We start from the raw sequence: 21,152 nt of genomic DNA, 5'->3' as shown, positions 1-21,152 counted from the left end.
GTATAAAGAAAGCATGTATTTTGCACGCTTCGTTCAATTTGGTCAACATAATAGGCCTACTGAGCGTACTATTCGCTACATCATCACCCGTCTTGAGTCCGAGCATTCATTATTGGATAATAATCGACCGAATAGATCACGTGCAGCACGCAGTGAAGAGAGCATAGCAGACATAGCTGAGAGTTCACACGCAGACTGTTGATAGTCGGCTCGGTGCCGTTTACAGCAACTCGGACTGACGTATCTAGCGATTTGGCACATTTTACCTCGAGATCTTAAATTGAAATCGTATAAAATACAGCTCGAGCAAGAACTGAAGCCGTTCGACCTTCCCAAGCAACATCATTTCGCTCTATGGGCTCTGAAAAAGTTCCAAGAAGTAAAAAAAATAGTAGGGAACCTCGAAATGGACCACCCAGTAGATATGCCATTTTGATATAAGATAACAAGCATATAAGATAAAACCAATTAATATAGACCTATAACTAACTTATGGGTTAAATATATCACTACCCCGGTAAAGCTTACAAAAATATGCAGGCTTTCGAAAAGCCTTTTGGGACTTTGACGGCAGAGAAAATATCACGTTTGAAATTGAGATTCGTTTTCGTTAAATCATACAACTAATAATAACATTTTGTATGTTGAAAACTTTTAAAAAAGGTTAAGCATAACAAAAGCTCATATGGTAGGAAAAAGTTTCAAATACCTGTTTAAAAATAGCGATAAACTTCCTAAAAACGGCTTTATTAGTATATTTTCGTTTTGTTTTCATCTATAGAAACTATTTTCTGTCAACAAAGACTTTTAGTAACTCAGAACTTTCGATAAGATTTTTCATAACTAGTTACTTATATTATTTTCGTTACTAAAGGGTTTATTATTATAAATATTGACTTCAATAACATTTTATATTTTTTTTTATATAAAAAGGAATTGAACTTGGAATAAATAAATATTTATTTCTTTTGTTTTATTTATTATATTGTATAATATTTCATTATTTGCTCCGCAAATGCTGCACCTATTTCTTGGTAAATATGATATGATACCCGCACCAATAATTGATTCTATGAATTTACCAAAGTTTGTCATTTAAGTGACCTTTGGGGAAAGAATGGTTTAATAATCATATAGGTATATTAAAAGTCGAATTTATTGATCGGGATATCTCTGATATGAAATTGGAAATATTGAAAATTGAGATTACTTGATATTTCACAATTTTTTGCAACTTGAAGATTTCGAATAATTACTTTTCGTTGTACTTCTTCTGTTAAGAAATCTCATTTTTAGCAAAAGCCAACTCAAAAGTCAAGCTGTCTCCAAGTGTCAGATATTTTGTGATTTATCAACACTCTGCACTTATCTACTCAAATATATGGAAATATTAATATTTTTCCATTCGCCTCTTGTATTCTATAATTTAAAAGTATTGTTGAGTATTGTGTGACGTGTACCGCCTACATTATCGCTTTATCAATAGCATTTATGTATATTACTTTGCCCCAGCGGACAGCAATCAAATTGAATTTGTTATTGTGATAAAGTCGAGTACACAAACCTAATCGGTATATCATATAAATAGGGTGGGCCATATAAAATTTTAAATTTCGAAGATAGGGCGTAAAAGATTGAGTGTAGCGCCGTCCTGCTGGAACCAAATGTTGTCCAAGTCTTCCTCTTCAATTTACTTGAAGAAAAAATTCGGTTAATATTGCGCGATATCACTCACCACGGCGAACGGCGGTTCCTTCTGCATTTTCGAAGAAAAATGAGCCGATGATTCCGCCAGACCAAAATCCGCACCATAAAGTGATTCGTGCTGGGTGCATTGGCTTCTCGACGATTAGGTGCGGGTTTTCTGTGCTCCAAATGCGACAATTCTGCTTGTTAACGTAACCATCGAGGTGGAAATGAGCCTCGTCCGAATAGATGATTTTTCGGTAACTGTAGAATAGTGAATAGCGACCCATTTCGTAAATTTTAGACTTTTTAGTGAATATCTGTCACTTTCCGAATGGTATTTGACGTTTCCAATGTCGAAATATAGATAATTCAAATTTAAAACGTTAGATGACCCACCCTATATATACATACATATGTTTGTATATCTCTATACAAATCTGGACTGTTATATTTCCAACAAAAAAGAAATACGAATATATTATTTACGAACAATAATTTAATAAAATGTTATATTGCTGAGCAAACTAATAAAAGATTGACAGAGTGAGAGTGAGTGGCAGAGAGCTTCCAGAGCTTGGTTTGTTATTATCTCATCGTTATAGAGAGGTTCCGGTTTGTTGCTATTTAAATAGCCCTTCAAAAACAAAATAATTCACTAACAGAGCTTGTCAGCTGATTTATTTTAGTTTCATAAAGCAAAATATTTGCCTTCGATACTTAAGTTTTTAATGGTATAGATAATGGATAGCAAGAAACGTACTTTGCAGTATAATACTAGTAATAGTAAATATAATACAAAATATATGTATAATACTAGTAATTATTACGAATGATATTTGTATAGGTTAGCGATGTAGAGAGAAAGAGAGCAGAGGGTAAACTTTTCGTACTAACAGGTGGCGCAGAACAACATATGTTATTTGTTTTGAAGAGCAATGATTTATATTACAAATTAAACTTGAATAATCAAACAGTATTTAACAATTCATTTGATTAATAAAATATACTAGGGTGACTCAAAATGTTGTGGCGTTTTTTGAGAGTTTACCGCTAGAATTTAATATTTTATAGTTAAAGACAATAAGCGTTTGATTCAGCGCGTCACAAAGCAACAATGAAAACGACATCAAAATTTTATGAAAGGCATTAAAGGCCACGCATCCACCTTATTTTCTGCTTATGGCCCCAGTAACCTTGGAATAGTCGTGGATAAGAAATATATCCATTTCAACCCACCACGTTTTCAAATTATCCTATTTAATAAACAACTGTTGAAGCTTTATGTTAACGGAATAGCTCAACATCTTCTCTGTTATGGAAAAAGCTCTGAACACCATACCAAATCAAAACGAATCATTAATGGTGATCTTTCGAGGTTCCCCACTTTTCCAAGAATAAGCACAGAATCTTCAAATTTAATGGGAAATGTTTTTTTTATCATTCGTTAAACCATTCTTTGGCATTTATTTTTTGAAGAGTGGCTTTCAAATGTTGGCCGCGGTTGCGTCTCAGATGGCCTATCCTTTAAATCAAATTTTCGATGACTCCTTCGAGCATTTCGTCTGGTAACTGGCGAAAGACATGCGTAATGTTTTGCTCTAAAGCCTGAATCGAAGCGGGATTGTCGCATAGACTTTATAACTTATGTATCCCTACAAGAAAAAGTCTAACGGTGTGATATCACACGTTCTTGGTGGCCAATCGGCCGACGTGAAACGTAAAATTATCTGCTCACCGAAGTGTTCTCTCAATAAATCCATTGATTGATGCGATATGCGGGAAGTGGTGCCGTCTTGTTGAAACCAAATGACGATGAGATTGCGAGCTTCAATTTCAGACCTCAAAGAGTCGGTTATCATGGCGCGTTCTCACCGCTGAACAAAATTTGGGTCCAAAATGTCAGATCTTCTTGGAACTTTTCAAGAGCCTATAGAGCGCAACAATGTCGACGGATTCGGTTGTTGAACAAGTTGTATTTAGCATGCTTTCAATTTTAGGCTTCGATGTCGCCCAAGTCGTTCCATACGTCATTCCGAACTGCTGCTACGGCTGCTATATTTTCTTCACTGCATAGTGGGCGTGGTCTATTCGGTTGAATATTATTCAGTAGTGAATGTTGGATCTCAAGATGGGTGATGATGTTTCGAATAGTACGCTTAGTAAGCCGATTATATTGACCATGAGTTGAGCGACGCGTGAAACACATTCTTTACAGAACAATTGAACGACTTGTAAACCTTGTTCAGGCGTAAGTCTTCCCAAGATGTAATGCCAAACAATACTGAACATGAAGGACATGACAGCTTGACACAACTCACGTGTGATCTGCCAAAAAAGTTATTGAAAAACGGACCTCTACTTGTATTATGTATATATATTTTTATAAAACGAGTGTAATCACATTTTATTCTTATTATGGGATTTCCTTAATTACTACCTTATATGTACTTGTTACCTCATAAAATATCATAAAAATCCCAAAATTAAATATTTTAGTGTGTGTAAGTGACGGTTAGTGTAACGAATCTTTGCTTATATTCCGGAAATTGTTATGATATCTCATCTAAAATATCATTTGTAATGTGGATCTGAGGCAATACTATTATCTCTACTACTATAAACAGATTGATTATATTAATGAATATTTTAGCCATAAGTTGGAAACCCCTTTTGGACAATTTCGATAAGAAAAATTGAAATCATTAAAATACTAATTAGTCCTCAAAACAAATATTTTTTTCTAATATATGTATGTTTATTTACACTTCTGTTATCTCTAATAACTGGCTAGAACTTATCGTAGGGTATTTAAGAGCCACTGAGCAGCTCACTTAACTATAAATATAGAAAGTCAACTGAGTGCAGTTCAGTCGCAGGTGAATCGTCTGTTGTTGCGAATATTTTCCCACAAGCAAGGTACGAATGTGTGAAACGAACAAAATCGATTATAAATCTACTTATAATAATACGAGTATATGTATATAGTACGTGCCTATAATTTACGATTACAAACAGTGGTAGCTGAGATTTGAAACGAAATTGTGATTGTAAATTAAAAGTGTTTAGTGTTTCTTTACGCAACTAAAAAACATTTGTTCTAATAAAGCGCTTTCGCAAAACAGCTGTATAATTGTTGTAATTGCTCATAGAAATTAGCATTTTTAAATTTTTTCGATTTTATTGTAACGTTTTCGCAAAAGTTTATTACGCGCAAGAGTATTTAGTATAACAAATATGATTTTTTTTGATTTTTTAATGTTTTTTTTTTTATTGATACCTGCTTCGCCTTAGTACACTTTAAACAATTTTATCAGCCGGATAGCCATACTAAAACTTATCGCAACACGCAAAGTGGACATGAAAATGGTCAAGTCATGCAGCTACATAGAGGTCCTTAGTTTAATAAGATGAAGTGTTCGATAGTAGTAACACTAACTTATTGGTGGTTGAAAAACCTCGGGGGTCTTAAAAATTTATTATATATTTTAGCATGTTGTGGGAGATAGCGCTAGTACAATTATAACATTGATAAGCGTTTTTAATATTTTGTATGAGGAAAAACCACTTGCAGATAAGTAAGATAAGTGTTGCCAATCTAGTCATTATCATGTTTAGTGACAGCTGTTGACAATTTGGCGGAATTGAGGAGAGATCAAAGTGATGTTTGTCCATTATGACCTTCAGTGTTTTTAAAGTAATTACTTTTTTCAATTTCTAAAAGATAAAGTTTAGTAATTATGGGTTGTTTTGAGTATACTAATTAAGATGTGATAAGGTAATCAGATTATTATGAAGCTAATCTAACACTTGCTGTGAACGTTTAAGCTAGCTTGTCACTGTATTTATAAAAAGCGAACGCTAGCTTGACCGATAAGGCATATTTCCAATACAAAAAAAATATAAAAAATATTTAGATTAATAAATATATAAAAAAAAAATAGATTCATATAATTGTTAATATTTATTTTTAGTTATAATGAAATAAATATAATTATTTTTTTAACCTATTGGCATTAGCTCGGTAATAATAAAACGAATATTCATTTCGAACAGAACACGATTCATATAATACATTATATGTACGCCAGACAGTAATTTTTTCTGCACACAAGTTAGCCCCTAGTGTATTTTCAAGAGTTTTCTCATGTAGCGCTTTGACAGTTACTTAAACAGAAATCATTCTAGTAAATTATATCGGCACTTAAAATGCAAAATAATGTAAAATCACTTTTCGTAAGTGTGCAGGCGAAGGAAATGGTATAATAGAAACCACTCACATGGAAAAAAATGGAGTTTTGGTTATAAAGTGGTTACATAATGGTTATAAAAAGGTTACAAAATGGTTATATAATCGTTATAAAATGGTTATATAATGGTTACAAAATGGTTATAAATTGGTTATATCGTATAGCGGCAGCTGAAAACTTTATGCTACATACATATATGAAATATGATGTAGTGAATCGTAAAAAATCGTATAAAAAACTCAATTTTGAAATTTTAATGATGCGTTGTTTTGCATTTTAGTTGACGATATATACATATGCTAAGACCAAACAGAAAAAAATTATGAAAAAACCGATAATTATTATTATTGATTATAATAAATTTCCAAATAATTTTAACTAAATTACTTGCTTTTAGATGTCTTATAAAATCGAAGCACTTCCCAACGCAGGAACCTTAATTGGTGAAGGTCCACACTGGGATATTGAAACACAAAGTCTTTACTTTGTCGATATCGATGTTGGCAGATTACTACGTTATGATTACAAAGAGAACAAAACCTACAGCGCCGTGCTTGAGGGTGAACAATTTGCCTCTTTTATTATACCAGTCGAAGGTGAGAGCGGTAAATTCGTAGTAGGCGCGGGTCGTCGTGTAGTTGTCGTCGCTTGGGATGGCGTAGCACCAAAAGCCAAGGTGGTGCGTGTTGTACGCGAAGTGCAACCAGACTTTCCTATGAATCGTGTGAATGATGGCAAAGCCGATCCACGTGGTCGTCTCGTGGCTGGTACCATGCATATTGATATAACGCTTTCGAAACGTGTGGGTGAGTTGTATAGCTTCGAAAAAGGTAAACCTGCAGCGTTAATAAAGTCTGACATTGGCATCTCGAATGGTTTGACATGGGACGAGAAAGCGAAGAAATTCTACTATATCGATTCACTTGACTACAATGTCAAGGCGTATGATTATGATTTCGATACTGGCGTGGCAAGTAAGTATCAGATTCTTATGCTTTTTTATAGCTCCCTTCCTTTTATTACAATTGTTTGTTGTATGCAACAATAGGTAACCCAAAGGTGATCTTTTCACCCGGCACGTATTTACCCGATGGCATGACAATTGATGCTGATGGCAATATTTATGTTTGTACTTTTACCGGAGCCACGGTGTTTAAGGTGAAACCAAGGTAAGTATTTATCTAAGTTTATTTGCTCGTTTGACAACTCTATAAATTAATATAAAATTTATCACCACAAATATTTTTGAAATCACTCACAGCACCGGCGAGGTTTTATTGGAAATCAAAATGCCCTGCAAACAAATCACTTCGGTTGCTTTTGGCGGCCCAAATTTGGATATCTTGTACGTAACGACCTCCAAACTGAATGATCAGCCACCACCAGCTGGTGACACCTACAAGGTGACCGGTTTGGGCGTGAAAGGTTTGCCGATGACGAAAGTACAATTGTAAGCGCCGCGATAATCACACGCGCTATTTGTTATCTCGCCGGAAAAGTTTTTGTTATATTTTTGATTAAGTTTGATGCGAAATAAATAAAAAAAAAAAAAAACAAATAAATAATTAAAAAAATCAATGCTTGTTGAAAATATATAATAACAATAGACAATTGAGGTGGTCAGTTAATGTCATTTCATTTGAGCTGCAAACACTTAAAAGTGCTTTAAACCCTACAAATTCCTCTAGAAATGTTCTTAGAATTGTTTCGTAAAAAACTTTTGAAGTTTATTAAGCCTACGTTATATTTTGTTAACGTTTATTTATTTTAAAGTTCATATAACTATAAAATAATATTTGAGTCATACCAAGGTACAGGCACAGTCGTTTTCGGAAGACTATTTTGTTCTTAGTCATTTACTAAAAACAGTTTCAAGGAAATATGTTTCCATCACTAACTCAGGAAATACAATTAAAAAGCAATTAAAAAAGGGCTAAGTTTAAATTAAATTTTTAAATTAAAATTTTATACTTTCGACAACACATTGTACACACTACTGCAAAGGCACTATATGTTCGGCACTGAGGTCGGCTTATTTGATATTTGGGAACATAAAAAGTTGTGGTCGAATTTCGCTTACCCTAAAGGCAATCTTTGTACAAAATCTTATTCCGATAACTCCAATTCTTCTTAATTTATATACTGTAAAGTGATTACCCGTCTGAAGAACAACAAAGCGGCGCAGGCCAATGGATTGCCGGGCAAGTTTTTCAAATACGACGGTGATGATTTGATAAGAAGCATGCATTAGCTTCTTTGTAGAATATGGTGGGAAAGCATGCCCGACAATTTGTATTTAAGTGTGCTCTGCCCAATCTACAAAAAGAAAGATCGCACAAGCTGTGTCAAAAAGCCTCCTCAACATCTCATTTAAGGTTTTATCGAAAGATTAAAACCCACCATCAACAAACTGATTGGGCCTTATCGTGGTGCCTTCATCCCCGGAAAATCCTTAACTGATCGGATATCCACCATGCGCCAAATCTTGGAAAAGATCCGTGAAAAGAGGTTCGGCACACCCCCTCTTCCCCGAGTTGCTTTTGACAGCACGAAAATAAGTCGCCTTGATACCGCTATGTCTGAATTTGGTATCACCGCAAAACTAATACGGTTGTGTAAACTGACGTTGAGCAATACTAAAAGTCCGTCAGAATCGGGAAGAACTTCTTTGAGTTGTTCAATACCAAACGAGGTAAGGGGACTCAATATCATGTGACTTCTTCAATATACTCCTGGAGAAAATAATTCGAGCTGCAGAGCTTAATAGAGTAGGTACAATCTTCTATAAGAGTGTACAGCGGCTGGCATACGCCGATCAATATCACCATTGGCCTTAATAACCGCGCCGTTAGTTTTGAGTTTTCAGAATAAAATTTTTATGGTCTAATACAGTTACAATTGCTTGCAAACACTTCTCCTTCATTTCAACCACACTGCTGGCAAGCTCATGATTCAATTGTAAGGAAAAATTGCTTATAACACGTCCTTGCACGCAGAATACTCTAATTAGTCGCTGAATTCACAATTTACATAACTTTACTCTTCCACTTAACGAATCGATATTGAAATGAAAATAAATAAATTGCACTCATCCACTCACTCACAGAGCTTTTGCATAAATAGCAGACTTCCGCACTGAATTGCCTCGTAACTTCCTTATTACCTGCACTCAGGTGCCCCCGTTACCACGATGTATTTTGTATCTACAGTATGTATGTGTGTGTGTGTATTGCAAATTTGCTATGCCATTCATTCACCTCTCTCAGTGGCCAACTCAAAACGAATTCCCAATTACATACAAACTTGTCCATATTTATGTGGCACAACTGCTAAGGGCACGTTTCTAGGTAAATCGCTCAATACTTTGGTATGCCAGCCGCGCGCTTTCGACCCATCGAACAGATACGCTCATTAAATGGGACTTAATGTTGGGTTGTTACATTTTTTATGGTGCGACAAGTGAATTCCTCAACGAAAATATGAAAGGGGCACTTGTGTTTTAAACTTGTGCGCTAAGCTGAGAGCGCCCGCGCAGCAAAAACGGTTAATGTAACGGCATTTTATTCGTATATACAAAAGTTTCAACATTCAATATATTTTCATTTCCTTCTGTCTTCTCACAGAAGCGCACCGTATTTTTCCGCTTCTTTCTGGAGACGTTCCTACCGCTTCCTCGCAGCTCTGCACTTCAGTCGCGAGCACTTTAAACTTTTGCTTTGCTGCCAATCGTGTCTTTGAATTTGCAGCATTAAGTCAAAGTTTTAATTAACCGAATATCGATAAAGGCGCGAACGTGACAATAGTAGCACTCAAAGTATTTTCGGTTGTCAGGTCAAAAGTGAAGGCTTGTAGGCAATTACCGTGTACTTTAGTTATATCCTTTATTGGGTAGTGAAATAAATGTTCAAGTGCTAATTTGCTATGCCGAAGCTATTAGTAGAAGTTCAAAATATACAATTACTGGCGTACGCTTGGGTCCAGTGAGTTATTACGGTATAAAATACTTGTGCTGTGTTGAGTTTATATAACCAAGAGCAGAGTTTGTGAATATTTTATTAGTTAATAATAAGCTTTCGGGCAATTGAAGGCAGCAAATTTATTATATGTCTTCATTGAAAGGCAAATCATGTAGGCTAGCGTGCATTGCTACCGTCAATTAGCATATCTCAGAAAAACTGTGTTTTTAAAGTCATGTTTTTAAGTAAGTTTTCATCTAACCTCTTGATATTGATATTTGAAGTCTACAAAAATTATGAACCCAGCTAGCTTCCGAAAATGCTCGTGGTCCCAGAAAGTCGACAGAAATAAATTTAAAAAAATCAGTTAATGAACGAAAGTTAAAAGTTTGAAGCTTCGGATTTCCCAAATTAAATATTCAGTATATGGCTAAGATCACCCAAAAGTCTTGTAAGATCAACAAAGCATAGAAAGAACAAACACAAAAGTTGAAAATTCAAATTTAATCGACAGGAAAAGACAAGAAAAGCTGGGTACCCTAATGACTGGAATTTCATTTCAAAATTCTCAGAATACCAAGACACTGACTAATATTGGAGGAAAGGATTCACTGAAGAAGAGCGGCGTTGAACCCATTTATGGATGAATAAAAGCTTGCGGGGAAGGTTGGTAGAGGCATACACTGTCAGAAACTATTCCTCAAATCCATTTTAAGACTTCCTGACTACTGCTGCGTATTCCAAGCGGAAGTGGCTGCCAAAAAAGTAGCAGTACATCTACTAATCTGGAGCGTAGCCTTCATTACAGTGGGAACTATCCACTCTGATAGCAGAACGTCAACATTGACCTTGAAATTTCAAATTTTTACGTGATTAGAATAGTTTGGAGCCCAGCCACTGCGGATTGACAGGAAAATGGAAAGCTGATGAGCTTGGTAGGTCAAATACTTTAATCTCACTGACTGCAGAGCGGGAACCGATAGGAGCTACTTTGGCTTCCTGTGGTTCTTTGGTGGATAGTTGGGCTAACGATGGCTGAACTGTCTAGCCATCGTTAGACAATTACTAGCTACTGGTCAATCGCAAGTGTAAATCGTAGTAATCTCTTCCCCCTCAGTAACGCCTACCAGGATTGTAGGAGTTCTTACTGGAAACTGTCCATTCGGGATTTATGCGGTAAGATTGACATTTTACAGGGTGCCAGCTGTTTGGAAAAATTTGAGATGGAATTAGCTCTACACTACCTTCTGTTGATGTTGTTGAAACGGGTACCTAATTCCCGTAAGGATAGTAAGACTTCGATACTATTAAAGTCAAGTCTGTACTCCTTTGTCCAGTTTATGAATATGGTCGCTGTGGAATTTTGGGGGCAGTGTTATGTTCCATGCAGCAAAGAAGAGAGAAAGGTCGGTGAGATAACCGTTTACGTTTAAGCATATGCCATCGATTCCACCTTCTCATATGCCTCGCCTTTGACAGATTAATGCCAAAACATCTTGGATTTCTACTTTTAGGCAACCGAAAAAAGAGGTGAAGTAGCGGAAATAAAAGTAAAGAAAGCTTTCATCTAGCTTCACAAAAAATATACACTGCAATCTAAGGTTGATTCCCCCGGTATTTAAAAGCAGCAGTCAGATGTCATAACCTAACCTAACGTAGAGAGGTTTTGTTTATATTAACAATATTATTACAAGAATACCATAATCTTTATCACAAATCAATAATAAGGTTTTAAAATTATAAAAAAAATTTCATTTTACAAGTACACTGCTTAACCTTCAAGCGGGCGCGCGGTTATTTGTAACGGGAGCGGTTGCGCGTAACCGAAAAGACGATAACCGAAAAGAAATAAAGCACTCATTATTCAGTAATTATTTATTTAAGTATTTGTACTGAGATATATTATCATTGTCCTTAAAGTCTATTTTGTCAAAAAAAGTAATTAAAATTATTAAAAATGTAATGTGTAAAAATAGTAACATAAACGTAAATGTACTAAGCGACGTCGATTCGACTACGCGCGCCCGCTTGAAGGTTAAAAGGCGCGCTTTTAGCTTGAAAGATCCATGTCCCTAGCATAGCCTTTGGTTAAGTTATAACTGCTTACACCAATGCAACATGCCATAACTTATGGTAAGCTTATAAAATTAATCCGCAACTAAATTTTGGACAAACAAGATTGGAAATCTGAAAAATGAACTTTAATCTTTGTATGCAAATCACCTGGCAGCGCCAACAGCCAACAGCCCACAGTCCACATTTTCACAATTCCCTACACCTTGCCACCACAGAATAAATTTATATTTAACACCAACACGAACTTGCTTTCATAATATAGTACAACAACAAGGAAGGCGAGTTTTAAAGGGTCATACGAATACAAATTCATAGTCATATTAACTTTGTAAAAATGTGTGCGGTAAAAAAATGGTAAAATCTCATATCTTCCACTAACCATTGCCATGAAAATTTCACACAAAGCAACTTGAAAGAAAATTTTGTATAAACAAATTATCAAACAAGGCTGCAACACAACGCCAAACAAACAGCCAACAAACGCAAGCCTTGTGCAGACAGGCATTTTGTGGCGGGGAAAGGTGGAGTGCTGCAATATAATGGCCAAAGCAGGGTACTATGTTGCAGGAAGCAGCGGTGAAAGTTGTTGGTAGCTTTATGGGAGCACTCAGCTGCAGCTGAAGCCTTAAGTGCGACCGAAGCAATGCAATGGCCAGAATGGCCTGCACTCTCCACGGCTATAAAAATTACTACGAGAAATGGGTGTAGTAAAAATGAGAATGTAAATGAACGTAAGCATACAACAATAAATATATGTATGTATGTATGTGCAGCTAGAGCAGCAGCAAGCCCAAGAATCGGTTATGCTTTGTAGTCGTACTAACATTTTCACAAAGGCGCAATACTATAATCACTAAAGCCAACATTATGCCCATTCAAAGCCACAAAACAAGGTTTATACTTCCTGCATCGTGGGCAAATGGTCTTCTGTAATGGGTGGTTCTAATGAATTTTGATTTTTACTGCGATAAGGAGATAAAATTTCCCTTAAGCCTTTTGGTTTATTGTTGCATTGAGCGTTGGTGCTAAAGTTAAATTAGATGTGGGTTTTAGTGGTTACATATAACTCAGAGGCTTGTTGATTCGAAACACGGCTTAGCTAAGGCGCACACCTTCAGCGACTAAGTTTTCTGAACAAATTGTTATGCAGAGCTTTTTCTTTGGAAAACGTAAAGAGTTTTGACTCTCTTTCGTCTGTATGTCTATGTCTTCACTAGTGACTTAGGTCAATTACAAACTAAGCCACGAATTAATAATTTTTTCAGATATAACTTACAGAAGACTTTATCAAAAAGCATCGAAAAGAACATGGTCTTGATCGATCAGTTTGTTAGGCAGCTAGGTATATCCACAAATGAGCAGGAGAAAAGAACATGTATTTAGTTTTGTATCGATGTCTCAAATACAGACGGAGTAACTCGCATATATACAAACAGACAGACGGTTTCCAAAGATTTTGTAGCAGACCAAGAGAAGTTGGGTATACAAATAACTAGGATTTTATTTCTAGATACATGGAATACCAATACGCCGAGCCAGGAAGGATTCTCTGGTGGAGATGAGCATGCACTGCTCCTTGCTTGGAGAGTTGATAGAGGCATGCGCTGTCAGAAACTATCCAGCAACTCCAGTTTAAGGCTTCTTGATTACTGCTGCGTCTTCCAAGCAGAAGTGGAGCGCAGCTTCCCTTAAAGTGGGGACTATCCATTCCACAGCCTTTTACAGCCACACAAGACTAGTGAAGGAATGTCTAGACTTCTTATCTCGAGCATCAACTTAATACACTATTAGACTTGTTTGGACCCCAGCCACTTTTATTTGGCTGGAAAATGCAATGCTGAGAAGCGGTTCGTCAGGTCAGGTATTTTAGTGTAATTAACTGCAGAAAGGGAACCTATATGAGCTCCGTTGGCTCCTTGCGGTTCTATGCTGGATGGACAGACAGACATGGCAAAATTGACTCAGCTCGTCATATATACATATATAAACCATAGGATCTCCTACGTACCTTCCTGACTATAATAAATTTCTTGGCAAACTTAATACACCCGTTCGTATTATAAATACTTATAAAAAAATCGAAAATCAATATTTCAACCACCTTGTATGTAAATACGTAAGTACTCGCCTATAGAGCTTGACTTTGCACCAAAATCGGCCAGCTTTCTGCCTATTCACCTGCTTATCCGCTTTGCTGGACAACAGCAATACTGTGTGTGTGTGTGTGTGTGTGAGCACTGACTGCTGAGGCGGATAAGTCGAAAGGGCAAAGCCAAAAGCGAAGGGCGGTGAAAAAACTACGTCCGAAACTATGCTGCAACTGGCATTAAAACCCCAAAAGGCCACCAAAAGTGTATTAAAAAAATCAGGATTTCCACAAGAAAAATTGTGCATGCAGCGTCAGCCCACATTGTTGGTACTTCTTCTGATGTTTCTTCGTCTTCTACGTCTTACGTAATATACCAAAGGCAGGATTATGCCACAGCCTGTTGGTCGGTCAGTATGGTATGGTTGAGCATTCAAATGGTCGACAGGTGCGCCACTGAGCGTTGTTGCATCGCTTAAAGCGGAAGTGATGGTGGAAATTTAAAGAAAGCACAAAAACAGGAAGAGGAATATTTGTTCAATTGCAAGTGTTGGCATGCGCGCTATGTTAACATATGTGTGTGTTTGTGCGTGTGTGCGCGTTTTTATGGCACTCAAGGCAGATGCGCGTCGGCATGCCGTCCGGAATGGTAAATATGAAAATAACCATGAAATTGTGAATTTTAAATACATCAAGCGTGTATGCACACACTGACAAAGAAGTGACGTAAAAAAATTTTAAGCACACACGCATGCATGTATATGTGTGTATGTATAGAGTGCGCACAATTGGCAAATGGAGCACAGGAATGCTATTTTTTAAGCGGCAAACATTCATTCAATTCTTAAGCAAATATTGTTCATACTTTAGTAGTTTTTATCTGCTACCCTTTGACCCATCAGCGATACCCTTTAACCTTACTTACGCACACACGGGCTGAATGGTTCGATTGATTATTGCCGACACTTGCCATTTTGAGTATGATTACTTATTTCTGTACTAATTACATTATTTCTGCATAACAGAGGAGAAAAGTGATGAGTTTTTAATAAATCAGTAAAGGTATGAAATTACAAGAAATATTTCCGATCACGAGTTTTATACAAAACTTTTACTTTTTTCTTTGATTTCATCTGTCAGTTGTCATCTAATCGTAATGGTCTTTATTTATAGTGGTAACTTTTTAATTTTTACTATTTGTGTCAACTGTCACTTGCCAGTTATCAACTATAATCGTTCAGCCGTCACTTGTCACTTGTCAGCTACTATCGCTCAGCTGTCATCTGGCAGTTGTCAACTATCATCGCCCAGCTGTCATCTGCCATCTGTCAGTTGTCACATATCATCACTCAGTTGTCATCCGTCAGTCATCAACTACAACTTGTTACCAATAATGAAGCATCATTTTCTATACGCATTTAACTTCTAAAAGAAATATTTTCTGAATTTTATAGTTGTCATATATCATAGGTCAGCTCTCACCTGAAACCAAATTATGTATCATTTTAGTTATGTAGACTTTTGCAGTTCAAACCGTTGATGGTTTATAAGACAATACTTATAAAATTTCGGCCATTTTATAGACCTTACATACCTATGAAATCAAGGCTGTAAATGGTCAAATTTCGTAATCCAGATATTTGATAGTGATTGTTTTGGTTCCCTCTTACCTAAAAAAATAATGCAGAAGGAATTATTTAGTAATAAAAATAAATTGACTTCATTATTCACTCATTATTATATAATTAGAAAAAAAATATTGCTATGAATAATATGTAACTGGGTGAGTCAGGTAAAGGTTGTCTTGGGTAAGCCCATATAAAGTCGCTTGATTCCTCTCAAAAACAAAACATGTGATTCTGAAATGTTCAAGAAAATGATGGTTAAAACCAAAATAAAATAAAATGTCGATAAATTTTTGATTGAGACAGAAAAGCACCTATTGATACTTATCAGCAGTTCGGTTAATATTCAACATATTTGAAGTGAATATTAACAGAGCAGCGCGATTACTGAGGCGGCACTCAACAATGTGCTCTCCCTCATGGGCTTTTGTAGAAAGAATTGCTCATGAGTAGGGTACATAAAACGGGTGTCTAAGTACAGGTACTTGTTTCAATAGCCTTTTTTCGACGTTTTTTCTATTGCGGGTGTCATTCGCAAGTTATCAGTCTAAATGCTCGAACGAGTAATCGAAAATTGAACTCAACGCATAAACCATCTGAGACGTAGCCGCGGCCAACGTTTGAAAGAGACAATCCTCTAAAAATAAATGCCAAAGAATGTACTTTCGAATGATAATAAGCATTTCATATTAAATTTAGAGCTTCTGTGTTGTTTCTTTAAAAAAGTAGAGAACTTAGAAAGGGATCACCCCATAGTAAAGAGAAACGATAGTTTAACTGAGTTTTAATTAAACTTTTTAAAATAAAAGTAAGTTCCAAAAAATATTGGAGCCGCAGTTTTAGATTTTTGAATTCTTTGTTCGAACTTGACCGTGTTCTAAACCAAACGGATAATGTAATTTCGAAAAAACTATTATGAATTTCATTAGCATACTATTATGAATGAACTAGGCGTAATCATTATATAATCATCCATTTGTCAAAGAAATTCAAGATTCAAAGCACAAATAATTGATCGCTTGAATGTACATACAATTAGTATAATAAGGAATCTAGAATAATCTAGTCGATAGAGGGGACTATACCAAAAGATCAAATTTGACTCGAACTGAACTGGATCAAATAAAAATTTTATACTAGAGTTGTTTTTATGTTCGTGCAAAGTTCGACCTCCAAATATCAATTACAGTGTATGCTGTTTGTTTGCGACGCGAAAGGATTGTCTGGCGATTTTTACCATTTATTAACAACAAATTTTCTTGATATTTCGTATTTCAGTTCGAATCATGGCAACGGAATTATTGAAAATGCAGAAAAAGAAATGTGCAGAAGTATGTTGGGCATTATACTTTATCACTAGAAATACTATTTGAGTGGCATTCATGAAAAGCATTCAGAAAAGGTCGTGAACTCATCGAAAAATTGCCTTATCCATGTCGTCCAGCCAGCTCTGTTAATGACAATAACATTGAAAGAGTTAAAGAAGCAGTGCTTGAAAATCGTTATGTTCATCAAACAGATAGCACAGGATCTCAACAAGTCTAATGGAGCAACTGACCGACCGACTCAACCCTTTTTGGTTAATGTTTTCGGTAAGAAGCGTGTCAGTAAGAGAATCGTATCAAAAGAACTGAAGAAGAGGTGTTCTACAACGTAACTGAAGCTACATTTATCAAGCCCATCATCTTTGGTGACAAGATGTAGGATTATGATTATGACTTCACTTCAAGAACCAGCCGGAAACAAAAAAAGACAAATTTGACTAAAAGCACTGAAGAGCTTTTGAGGCAATGTTTGTAACAAATTAGATGAAGCAATTGCTCGTATTGGCCAGAAAATAAATATTTGTATTAAAATAAGTGGTAATGTATTACTTTTTTTTGTAAGTCCGTGTCATTTTTTATCAGATGATTGTTCCCGCTTCTGCGCTCGAGGCTAGCTAGGCTAAGTGCGCCATATTTAAACGCGTTTTGAAACTGTGTGTTTTGAAGTCGTCGGTAGGTAAGATTTCTCGAGAACTACTCAACCGATCTTCATGAAATTTTAGACATTTCTTGGAGATACCATCCTTAAAGACTTAGACGAAGGATTTTTTTTTGATTACAACTATTTGAAGCAAAATGTCGTGAAATTTGAAATTGAAATCTTTTGAAAAAATGTTTGCCAAGAATCAAATTTTCAGTTTTTTTTGCCTTCGTCCATGTAATAAGTTAAGGTTTTAACTAAAATACGACTTTTTTCCTTTTAGATTATACTGCAAGCAGTTATCTTGCCAACGCGTGCGCATCTTTTTTTCGAGGAATCAACGAAAATGGCGTCGCAATGGCCGAGTTTAAAATATCTTTTTCGGAAAATTTCACAATTTCTTTGCTAATAGTGAATGTTTGTAACAATAAAAAATTCTCATAAAATATTTCATTTTTTGTATGGGAAAAAAATGTTGAAAAAATGCTGATTTTTGCCCAAGGAAATCTATGTAACCTCTTAATTAATCTCCTTTCTTCTAAGGTAAAGGGAATCATAGCTGCTCTTTGATTTGCTCTACTAACGCTTTCAATATCTGAGTCTTAAAAATGCAAATGTTCAAGTTTCTTTTACAAAGCGCAGCCGACCTTTAGGCCTCTGCACAGAACTGCCATTTTGAATTCGGTGATAATTTCTGTAATTAATTAAATGCAATTCGTACTCATATTCATATGCGCAATTATTATTATTTTTTAATTAAACTCACGCACCACCGATTGTTAATCATTTTGGTAATGCGATTCCCTTGCACAAAAAACAAAAACAAATAAAATAATAATGCAAATCTGAATTTCCTTCATTCATTTGAAAATTGCAATAAATAATTTCAATGCCTGACTAATTGTCCAACGGTTATTAAATTGACGCAATGAGCATTATTTTCACAGAGAATATTTAATTAAAATGGAATTGCAGTGAGACGGCAACGGCGGCAGCGGCAATAGCGGCGACAGCGACGACTGCTACACACATTAAAATGCGATAAAATATTTGCCCGAAAATGGCACCAAATGAAGCAATTAATTTCGGGTAATGCGATTTTGCGTACCGAAATCAAATAAAAACACCAACAACATACATATATTAAATTCAAAAATTAAACCCCCAAAAACAAAGCGAACAAGCTCGAATGCGCCTGTGCGGCACACACACACACACCGTCAACAACAAAAACAGTAACAACAACAAAGGCATGCAAATTTATTGGTGTTTGGCATGTTACGAAATTTCGGTGTGCCAATTTAAAATGTGCAACGCAAAATAAATTGAAGTTCGTATGTCACGTGTCTGTGTGCGTGTGTGCATGTAAATATTTGTATTTATCTTTGTATTTGTGTTTATATCTGTTTGTATGCACGCGATAGCGTAATAAATGAATGCCACCGCTGCTGTTGCAGGGATTTATTTGAATAATGACCCGATTGTGGCACTTCAACCGACTGTCACATTCGATGTGGTCAAGTGCAAGCAAAACATTGGCATGCCAGCTATGTGTGTGACCCCCTGAGTCTGCGGCCACCCCGCAGGGAGCGCTGGCTGTAAGTTTGTTGAGTTTGCACTTTATTATCATGCCCCAAGCAGCGATTACACAATGCTGCTGCAGCACACGAGTATTGACTGTGCGTAAATACGTAGCTGCCGAGAAGAGCAGCTAATAAACTGTCACAGTTGCGAAACCCCTGTTGGTTGGTGGCAATAGCTGGCTTCACATTGATAAATGTTTGGCGAGTTTGAAATCTGTAGCAGTTGATTTTTCAAACAATTTTAAGCCAGAAATTAAATATGTAGATTAGATGAGAACAGTTTATTCACAAAATTGTAGATTTTCAAACTTTATATAATTATGCAAAGGAAAAGTATATAAGTATAAACATCCCTCTTCAGGGTTGTGCGCTGGGTTTGGGACCCGCTACTTTAAAACCACCCAAAATGAAAAGATCAAAACATCTTCGAACGAGAGACCGTCATTTTGGCCTAATAAAGGAGCGCAATTTCGGTGTGGAATATGTGGCTGGAGAGACACTATGTCGCCTAGTCCTGGCATTCACGCCGGTGGATGAATATCTAGCCACAATCCGCATCAAAGCGAAGTTCTTTAACATATCGTTGATTTCTGCCCTCATCCCGACGGATGAGAAGAACGATGTGACCAAAGATGGCTTCTATAAGCGCTTGGAGCGAACCTATTAGAGCTGTCCCTGCCACAATGTAAAAGTCGTGTAAGTAAATTCAGCCTCCACGATGAAACATCCGTAAATCGATTGAAGTTGATCGACTTCGCTGGGGCCCGAAATATAGTTATCTGTAGTTCTAGATTCCAGCATAGGAAACTTCACCAAGCTAGCCGGCTGTCTGCGGATCGAAAAGTCACCAACCAGATCGATCATGTTGTCCTAACATCGACTCGGTCCACTGTCTTGGCCCAGCCAAGATACGCACACCCCTCTGTGCAGCAACAAATGCAAGTTCTCAAACACAAGAAAGGTTCAAGATCAAGAAACTGCAATCATAATAGACAGTCGAATAATTTTCTACTGGACTTGCATTTCTGCTCTCTCTCTCGGTATAAGGGAACTGTGAAACGGCAAACTCCTTACGTATGAAACCATTGATTTTTGGACAAGGCAAAAGAACTGCTGGTACGATGAGGAGTGCCGTGTCGCAATCGAGAGAAAACAGACTGCCTCCCTTGCAAACGTTGCAATCCCCTACAACACGTACGGAATAGGACGGATACCGAGAGAGAAGCGAGACAAGAAAATAGAGAGGCCGAAATGCGTGAGTACGAAGAGCTTCACAAGCTGGACGATAGGGACAGAGCTCGAAAATTCTATGGAAAGATGCGTCGACTAACAGAAGCTTTCAAATCCGGAACATACTCTTGTAAAACACCCAAAGGTGATCTAGTAAAGAAGAAGTTCGAATAGCAATTCACGGCAGCATAACAACAAAGCGAAGAAGAACTAATAAGAAGTATACATCAGCTTCTTCGTAGAATATGGTCGGGAGACCCCACAATCTGCGCCAACTACAGTTGGATAAGCCTTCTCAACATTCCATATAACGTTCTATCCAAAGTATTGTGTGAAAGACTGAAGTCCACCGTTAACAAACGGATTGGACCTTATCAGTGTTGCTTTAGACCTGGAAAATCAACAACGGACTAGATATTCACAATGTGCCAAATCTTGGAAAAGACCCGTGAAAGAAAGATCGACACATACCACCTTCGTCGATTTCAAAGCCGCCTTAGACAGCAGGCTATGTCAGAACTTGGTATCTCCGCGAAATTAATACGGCTGTGTAAACTGACGTTGAGAAATACCAAAAGTTATATCAGGATCGGAAAGGACATCTCCGAGCTATTCGATACCAAACTAGGTTACAAATAGGCGACTCCCTATCGTGCGATTTCTTCAATCTGCTGCTGGAGAAAATAATAGGAGCT

At 36.6% G+C, this 21,152-nt stretch overlaps 2 protein-coding genes across 10 annotated transcripts in view; one reads left to right on the top strand and one right to left on the bottom strand.

Moving 5' to 3' along the window:
* LOC105230008 (kazrin) overlaps window positions 1-21,152 on the bottom strand; it is a 268,925-nt gene that overhangs the window by 81,384 nt on the left and 166,389 nt on the right. The window lies entirely within an intron of this gene.
* LOC105230010 (regucalcin) lies at window positions 4,456-7,514 on the top strand. Its single transcript, XM_049450755.1, has 4 exons — window positions 4,456-4,605; window positions 6,334-6,910; window positions 6,985-7,105; window positions 7,198-7,514. Exons 2-4 carry the CDS (start codon window positions 6,334-6,336, stop codon window positions 7,388-7,390), a joined length of 891 nt encoding a protein of 296 aa, XP_049306712.1. The 5' UTR covers window positions 4,456-4,605; the 3' UTR covers window positions 7,391-7,514.

This window comes from Bactrocera dorsalis, chromosome 3 (assembly GCF_023373825.1).
Source record: "Bactrocera dorsalis isolate Fly_Bdor chromosome 3, ASM2337382v1, whole genome shotgun sequence".
Classification (NCBI taxonomy): Eukaryota; Metazoa; Arthropoda; class Insecta; order Diptera; family Tephritidae; genus Bactrocera; species Bactrocera dorsalis.
This window is presented reverse-complemented; position numbering and strand designations above follow the sequence as displayed.

Excerpts from the sequence above, each read along its gene's own strand:
- LOC105230010 (XM_049450755.1), top strand. The coding sequence starts at position 6,334 with ATGTCTTATAAAATCGAAGCACTTCCCAACGCAGGAACCTTAATTGGT. Across the intron at positions 6,911-6,984 it reads TTTCGATACTGGCGTGGCAA|GTAACCCAAAGGTGATCTTT; the intron begins GTAAGTATCAGA and ends ATGCAACAATAG. Across the intron at positions 7,106-7,197 it reads GTGTTTAAGGTGAAACCAAG|CACCGGCGAGGTTTTATTGG; the intron begins GTAAGTATTTAT and ends AATCACTCACAG.